The sequence below is a fragment of the Crocodylus siamensis genome, chromosome 4 (genome assembly GCF_052110815.1).
Source record: "Crocodylus siamensis isolate JL-2025a chromosome 4, ASM5211081v1, whole genome shotgun sequence".
In the NCBI taxonomy this organism is placed as follows: Eukaryota; Metazoa; Chordata; order Crocodylia; family Crocodylidae; genus Crocodylus; species Crocodylus siamensis.
Genome location: NC_143398.1, coordinates 58,157,037 through 58,165,898, shown reverse-complemented (window position 1 = coordinate 58,165,898; position 8,862 = coordinate 58,157,037). Strand labels below are relative to the sequence as shown.

General features: G+C 45.8%; 1 protein-coding gene across 1 annotated transcript; it reads right to left on the bottom strand.

Annotated features, from left to right (window-relative positions):
• Positions 1 to 1,463: 1,463 nt before the first annotated feature.
• On the bottom strand, positions 1,464 to 8,066 carry LOC149865753 (prolactin-like). Its single transcript, XM_090041572.1, has 3 exons — positions 7,734 to 8,066; positions 4,746 to 4,925; positions 1,464 to 1,697 (listed from the first exon to the last, which is right to left on the bottom strand). Exons 1-3 carry the CDS (start codon positions 8,064 to 8,066, stop codon positions 1,503 to 1,505), a joined length of 708 nt encoding a protein of 235 aa, XP_089897698.1. The 3' UTR covers positions 1,464 to 1,502.
• Positions 8,067 to 8,862: the final 796 nt, after the last annotated feature.

Below are 8,862 nucleotides of genomic sequence, written 5' to 3'. Positions count from 1 at the left end.
GCCTGGCTGGCAGCCAGAATGTGGCTCCAGCTGTCCAGGACTGTTTTGGGTGGCGTATGCTACACCTGTTTTTTTGTTTGTTTGTTTGTTTTTTTTACCCCAGGGTCTTGTGGTGTCAACCAACCCCACCCCCGCTCTTGGAGAACAGCTGAATGGTCAGTATGCGGTGTCACAGACATGCCTGTGGCACCACATACTGCACAGCTGTGCTCATGTGGACAACTCCTGGTAACAAAGTTAAGCAAATGCATGAAGAATCAGAATCCAAGTAATCCTGAATGCTGACAGTGAAGTGCAAGTCAATTATAAATTTAATTTATAAATTATAAATCCTATACATCACCTAGATTCAATCCTGTAAGTCAAGTTCAGGACCATCCATTCATTAGTTAGGAAAATGCAAACTTGCCTCCTCATTATCTCTCTCGTTAATCTATCACAATTTTCTATGCAAGGAACTTTACATCGCTGGTGATGTGTGCAATGCAGGAAATACATTTATCTACCAACTGACTTTGCTCTGGGACTGCCATTACTTAGGGCAGAATTCTGATATCCTTCTTAGAGGCCATAAGGTAGCTTTTTCTACAAGTTCTCATTGGGAGCAAAAGCTTATGGAATAAGGTGCTGCTCCACATCACTAAGGGCGCTAAGTGTGCCCACTTCTCCCCAGACCTTAGGGGAATGTGAAATGATAACAATACTTGTACAAGCTTGCCATCATTAGCAGAGAAAATGAAATGTAAGATGTGTGAAGAAGAATAGTCAGAGGGTCATATAGCTTCACAGGGAATCTACGCCTTCAAAAGAACTGTCACGGTGAAGTTCAGCATGCCTGCTCAAAGCACTATATACCCTGTAATAGAGCTAATGTTGCCCTGTTTTGTGGCACTGGCTAATCGTGCACAGCAAACACCACACTTAGACAACTATATGACAGCTGTTTCCATGTCTTCTGTGCAAAGCAGGTGTGACAAGCTTCATTGCAGCAGTCTCCAGTGCAGTCTTCACAGGGTAGATAATTAATAATAGTATATTACATTGTTTAGTGTTAAGCGTAAGCAATTTTCCTGTATGGTGATAAATGGAAAAATCAACTGTCTGAAGTAAAAATATGCTATATATGTATGTCTTTCTACCAAGGTTTAACTAATTTATTTTTTACAGCTTCAATGCTATAAATACATATGTACCTAAAAATACATGAACTATTCATACTGGAGTTTGTCATTTTGAAGTAAATACGTAAGTTTGATTTATATACTACAACTGCAATCTGTTTTATCCGGTGTGTTAAACCAGCATACACTCATTATGAATTACTTAATATTTCATCATGTAGGTTAATGATGCAAAATAAATAACTGCCAAAGCCATTTAAAACCAGTTTTTTTTCTTAATTTATTATTACCGTAAACAAGATAAACCTTTATAAATTAATTTTGTTCCATCTTTGCAGACAATGTTAATCTAATCTTGAAAACTGTCAAAGAGATTCAAACTCAACAACTATTTTCTGGCAAAATCCTACATCTAAGAATTTTTAAGTAGCTTTGTACTTTATTGGAGTCTCTCCTGAAGCAGTAAATAAAGTCCGAGCCACTCATCAAATTTGCTTCATTACTAATGGATAAACCAGTTGTTTCTGATGATTCCATTCCATTTAGTGAATTGCTAATGATCCCCATTGACTGCATCTATATTGAAAAGAGAAGATACATGAATGTAACTGCACAACTGACCAAATATGCATAGAAGCAAATCCTCCAAATACAAGGGCTGAAGTTAATAAAAATCAGGGTTTATAGAACACTAACTAATGAAATCATCAGCTCATGTATGCTACTCATTTCCAGGTTTTTTATGTAAATGGGGAAAGTATACGCTAAGTGCTCTAGAGGCTGATACTGCATTACCTGCTACCCAGCTTACACCAGTTGCTGACTTAACATGAAGCAGCCTCTGGAAGCAAAACTTTGGCAGTACTACCAACAACCTAACACCACTGGAGAGTAATAAGTAAAGACCACTGTTCAATAGGACTGGTTCCTTCAAACTTGTAGGCTGTGCTGTAGTGATTTACCTAGTAACTTTCTGAATGATTCTAAGAAGTGCTGATCATCCCACTTGCTATTAAAACAATGGGATTTGAAAGCCCTCACCAAATCTTTATAGGATAAACCCAGAATCACTGTATTACTGAAAAAGTCATAATATTGTTTATGCAACAAGTAGTTTCACTTTGATATTTGTTACTTTATGTTCCTTTTATACTTTACTATTTGTGAAGCATTAATAGCATGTACAATATGGACATGCTTGCTGTGTCAAAGAATCTTCTTTTGATGATTCCCCAAATTTGTTGTAAAATTTAAAAAATTGGGATACAAATACCCAGAGGATTAACTGGTAAGATGTGCACCCTGTGTTCAAACTCTAGTATCTCCCTTCTCCCAAAGATGACAATGGCATCAGCAGATCCAGGAGTGTGTGGCCACCTCCTTTCAGTTGTGTGGTGCATGCGTGGTGTGCTCTCTGAACTCACTGGCATGTCAGTGCAACTTCCATCAAAAGGAAAGGCAAAATGTTACAATAAATGTCAAATATTGTGTTAATCACTTATTCACTTCTTAGCAAGACATGCTTAGGTTACTGAGTTACTTTATGATTCTCTGTGAAAAGTAGGGCTGGAAAGGACATCCACACATCATCGAGTCCAATGTCCTGCCTGACAAGGATTGTTCCATCCAAATATCCCATACAAATCCACTGTTTAACCTCTTAGCAGAACTATCCAGTCAGCCCTGACATGACACAAGATGCAACACTGGCACAGGTAAAGTTGGGAGACTATGGTGGCCAATGTCCTGTTGTTGTTAATATAGGCAGTCCTCAGACTCACGACACAATTGGTTCCTGAAAACTGCATCTTAAGTCAAAACGTTGCAACTCTGAATCAATTTTCTCATCAGAAACAATGTTATAAATGAGGGATTGGTTCCTGAACCAAGGCTGATACCCTATTTTCACTAAAAATACCCCAGAATTTTGTACTCGATCAATAATAGATGAGTAATGTATTTATTAATGTATTTATATTGTAAATAGCAATCATATTGATTTGGAAGGACTTCCTTGAGGTGACTTTCCTGGACTTTTTGAAAAGCTCTTGGTTGGACTTTTTGAAGGATTCTTGGCTGGAGTTTCCTCAGGAGTGTTGCCTGCAGGTTCTTCTGGAGTCTTGTTTGATTTCTTAAAGACAGTGTCCAAGGAAGTTTGGACAGATGTTCTCCAGGGAGATGAGCGATGCAGCGAACTTGTTCACTGGTGTGGCATCGCATCGGATCAAGTGTTGTAAAGTCAAAACTGAGGTCAGAAATTTGAAATGGTGTCAATTTATAAAGGTTGTAAGTGCGAAACGTTGTAACTTAAAATGCTGTAAGTCGAGGACTGCCTGTATACATTCAAGGGATCCTAGGAAAAAGACCGTTTTCCTCCACTACAAAGGAAGGCAAATCTACCCACAGTCTGTATCAATCATGGGATAAAATTCCTTCCTGCCTCCAGATACGGCCATCAGTCTAACCCTGAGCAGAGAGGCAAGACCCTCTAGCCAGGAACCTCTGGGTTGAAGTCCCACCAGGAGCACTGGCACACCCCAGTCAAAATCCCCAGCCTTGGCTGCAGCCTACACGCAATGTCTCTGAGAAAGGCTTAAGCCCCTCTCAATGTAGCAGTGGGAACGGAGTGGGGAGGAGGTAGAATTCTCTCCCAGCCCACTGAGACAACCAACAGGAGGGGAAAAGAGGCAGCAGCACTCACCAGTGACCTCAGAAAGCACCAAATCCCCTTTGGATCTGCCCAAGAAATGTAAAATACATAAAGTAAATAACAAACTACATAAAGTAAATGGGCCTGGTTCTATATTCCTTAGTCAGTCACAACTCCAAATGATTTTAGTTGCCATTGTGAATGTAGAAGAAATACAAAATCAGGCCCTTTACTTGGTAACAGAATGTTGGAGAGCTGCAAATAGAATCATACCAAACAAGGGAACTTGCATATAATTTTCCATAGGATGTTAAAGAAATTATGCAAGTAGCTATATAACTCAATAACTCGCATGATAGGTACAGATATGCTCTTGTAGAATTTATCCTAGAATACAGTTTTCCTTTAGGAACATGCCTTTAGTTAGAACAGTGACACAGCAATCATTTGAAGACAGAATGAAAAACTGCAGATGTTAATTTAAATGCCCATTGCAGTCTACTTATGTCTAAATTATTTGCACAAAAATATAATGTCATTATTACTACTTATCTGAGGCTCAGAATGGTTCCATCCCTTCTACTTACACATTCCAGCCATGTTTGGATATTTTCTATAAATAAAATATTCTTGCAGTGAACACTTACTTCACTCCTAGCAGCTATTTTATGAACCTTGGGTATAGACAACTATCACTGCTATACAGGTGTCAAGTTGATTTGTTAATCTAATGGTTTATGGTTGCTCAGAAACCAATTAAGAAAATAGGAGTTATTCTAATTTTAATAACATTCTAATTTTAATAAACTCTCATGTGAGCAACAGATTGAAGAATCTCAGTTACAGCTCGCATGCTTCAAGCTCTAGCTGAACCAGGGCCTCAATTCATCTAAAGGCCCTGTCAAAGTAGCCCCAGGTACTCACTGATATTTCAGTATAATTGGAAGTAATACAGAAGAGGTTGAAAATCTTGCCTTCTCTGTTACTTTTTTTACTCCGATCTCCAGCTCGTGCACCATATTACTGATTTGCATTGCTCTGTGAAGGCTGTCATTGGATAATTCTTGGTGATGACTAATCATCTGACTAACGTGAGAAAGTGGTTCCTTCCATGCTTGCAGGAGTCTCCGTACTAGGTGAGTGAGTTTTTCTCTCTTGAAAACAAAATATGAAAGAATTTTCATTTTAGTTTGTAACAAGGCATATGAGCACTCACACTCTTGCTGGTAGATAACATTTATAGATGTTTAGAAAATGTAACAGTCTTGTCCAATTCTTGCTATTAGTTATTTTTCCCCACTAATACTGGTTTTTACTACTAACATATAATAGCTAGTATGAACAAAACCCAGTGATTTTCTACCTGTGACCCGCTTGCAAGTGGCTTAAGATCTAATTCTGCTACATCTAAACTACATCAAAACTTGGTCTTACAAAGCAGACATCCTTACTTTCATAACAATACATTAAAACAAAAAGCCAAACAGCCGAGTTGTTATGGGGAAAAAGTCTTGAGAAATTTTTTACTCCCAGTGCTCAAGTGATTTGGGAGTGTAAAAAACAAAGTAGATTTGCACCTTATTAGACCAGGAGGAGATGGGTGATGCATGGCTGAATCGGGGTGGCACAGGATTGGGCCCATGGACTAACCCCACATAGAATCTAGCCCATAGACCAACCCTGCATGGGATCTGGCTTGTGGGACCATAAGGTTGGAAACCAACCACTGTTATACATTAACTAAATCAGCGATGTAGCATGAGCTTTTGTGAGCCTGAGCTCAGGCTCACAAAATGAAGTGACCTTGCCTTCATCACAAAGGCTTATGCTATATATCTCTGATTTAGTTTATAAGGTGCATATCTACCCTGCCTTCTGCCTAACTTCAGACTAACACAGGGCGTGTCTGTGTGCATTTACACAGGCTTAAATTTGCTGTACAGTAAGTAGGAGTAGGTTGGTGTCTATATGTGCAGGCATTAAAGTGCATTAACGTTGTGTGTGGTCTGACTTGGAAATGAAGTTAGTCCCAAGTCAGTTTGCGTACACAGCATTACTGCGCAGCAAGGCATTTACATATGCATTACTGTGCAGTAACTAATCGGGTGTAAAATTGATACCTTCATGATGCAGGTATCAAATTTATGCTCAAGTTAGCATAAGTTGCCATATTTACTATGCAGTATGGGCATGCACATGTAGCTGTGCACCCATACTGTGCAGTAATTTTGATTACTGTGCTGTAAGTGCACATGTGTAGATGCAACCACAGATAACTATTTCCCTATGCTTTAGGAGTGTAAAGCCTGATTTACTTTCACCATTTTTCTGTCATTGCTATTTCTGTTAGGAGTGTGGGAAAACTAATAAAGTCCCTAGTGGAAACAAGAATGCCATTAAAAACCCCAGCAATAGTTATAGCTGCAAACAGTCCTGTTGGTAGCATAGCTGAACTGTGGTTGGGGAACTGGTATAAGCTATGTTGTTCAAAGGACCCTTTTTGCAGTATAAGCTGCAGCTCCATTAAGAGGCAGTAGTGGCAGACACCTCCTAGAGCAGGCGGTGGATCAGTCTGATTGACTTATTAAGATTTAAGCTTTGAGGACAGAACCCTCTTTCACCTAATGTGAAAGTGCAGTTTGAGACTAACATCGAGTTACGTGATTCTATCACCCCCTCTGGCTGCATAAGCGCTCCTATTACAGGAATAGGATCACACCCCAGAGATGTGTAGACATGTTTCTATTCTTACAACAGGAGCACTTATGCACCCCGAGTGGGTAATGGAATTGCTTCTATGCTGTAGTCAGGTAACTCAGTTACAGGCTAGAAGTAGCCTGAGAAACAGCCACGAGGTGTTGTGACACAGCTGATCCATTTTGTTAGGCACAACACACAATGCCCCCTTGCCCTGTCCTTGATAGTGCAGGAGAGGGGGTGATATGATCTCCCAAGGTGGTTTTGGGTGAGCAGGGAATGTTGGTCTTTCCCTGCTGACCCAAAACCACCTTGGGAGAGTGTGTCACCCCTTCTCCTGCACTATCAAGGAAGGACAGGGCAACTTTCCCTACTCAGCCAGACCTGTCCACTGTGATTGCAGGAGTGAGTCGGGCTGAGCAGGGAAAGGCAGCCCTATTTTACCACAATCACTCCTGTAATTCCTGGGGATGAGGCTGACTGAGCAAAGACCCCCAGCTTCCCCCAGGGTGCCTCCCTGTAAGCAGGGAAAGCCTGGCTTGACGTGAAGCCCTGCCCTGGGTGGCTGGAGAGTGCGACCATCTCAGGCTGCGGGTCCTCTCCCACCATGCAGCTAACAGACATCTGTTGCAATAAGCAGCAATCTATTCCTACCTTCCGTCATGCCACTGATCTTCCTTTAACGTGTGACCAAGAGTAGCAACATCTATTTGCTCACAATTTGTGCTGCCGTAAAAAAAAAAATGATGGTAGCACACCCCAAGCCAAGAGGCGATGGTTGTTTCCACCCTTGGTGTTAGTCCCAAGCTGCACTTGAGACTAGCTATTAGGTGAAAAGGAGCTCAGTCCTAGATGTCCAGGTCGCTTTGGAAAGTAGCAGTTAAGTTCCCAACCCGCGGGTTCTGAAAAGTTCTCCCTCACCAGGGAAGCTGCGGGTTACCGTTGTGTTGTTACCGATCGGCTTAAACTACAAGCACGGTCACGGCTTTGCTCAACGAGTGGACGCAGAGAAACGTGCATACGCGTGTATGTGCGTGCGTAAACATGCGCATGTCTGTGTGCGCACAGGTGTGTGCGCGCGGGCACAGACACAGCACAAGCTCCCCGCGGAGCCCCCCGAGCGGCCGCGCGGCGCCCCCGCTTCCTCCCCGCGCCGCGGCCCCTGGTGTCTGCACGCGCCGCACGCGCGTCGGGGGGAGCCGCACGTCAGGCGGCGGGAAGCGCCCGGGGCGGCGCCGCCCGCACGACGGCCCTGCGTGGCTTACCGCCAGGCGCTGCGCCGTCTCCTTGCCGTCGGGGGTCCGCATGCCGGCTGTGGGGCACGGCCGCGCCGCCCTGCCCAGCTCGTTGCCGCCGCCGGCGGAGGCCCGGGCCCGCGGGCAGGGCGGGGAGGCGCACCCCGGCCCCGTCCCGCGCGGGGCACTGGCCAGGTCGCGGGCCAGCGCCGAGGCGCGGCTGTGGAGCCTGCCCGAGAGCTGCACGGCGCGCTCCAGCAGGTCGGCCAGGGGCAGCGACAGGGCGCGGGCGGGCGGCGCGGCGGCCGGGCGGCCCAGCAGGGCGAGCAGCGCCACCAGCCGGGCGGCACCTGCCGGGCTCATGGCGCGGGGCGGGTGGCGCCGGCATCGCCGCGGCCCCTATTTATGCACCCAGGGGAGTCGCGGCCGCCCCGTGTCGGCTTTGGGGGCGGGGGTGTCGCGGGAGCGGGCCCTGGGCGGGGAGGGGCTCGGCTTGGCTCGGCTCCATCCCTCCCCTCGCGCCTCGGGGCAGGAGCAGTGGCAGGGCGCCCCGCGGCCGCTTTCCGGGAAGCATGTGCTGGGAGACACCTTCCCGGGAGCGGCAGGGGGGACCCCAGCCCCAGCCCGCCGCGGGCGGCAGCATCCGCCACCCGCCGGGCCAGAGCGGGCAGCGCCCCGCGCTTGTGCTGAGCCGCCCCCGCTTGCACCCCCACCCACCCCGCACTGCCCTGCGCACGGCTCGCCCTGCTGAGGAAGCACTGGGTTGCCGGGCTCCCCAGCGCGCTTGGCTGCTCCCTCCCTCCCTTTTCTGCTCTGTCTCAGCGGGTTTTAAGCCTCCCTCAGAGGCACCGGGGTTCTGGTGACAGCCAAGACTGAGGACTTTGAGCTGGGACCAAAGCCAGAAGTTCCCGGCTGCGGGGGGGTTTAGGATCATCTTTGGGGTCAGACAGGAATTTTACCCCATGATCGGATTGGTACGGACTGCGAGGGGTTTTGCCTTCCTCTGTAGTGGGGCCGTGGTGCTCTACCTGGGATCTCTTGAGGATTTATTGACAACAAAGCTGGCTGCCATGGTTCCCCTGCTTTCCCTGCAGAAGGTCAAGGTTTTAGGTGTGGGCTGTCAGGGTTGACAGTAGTCTTATGTCGAATTTAGTTCATG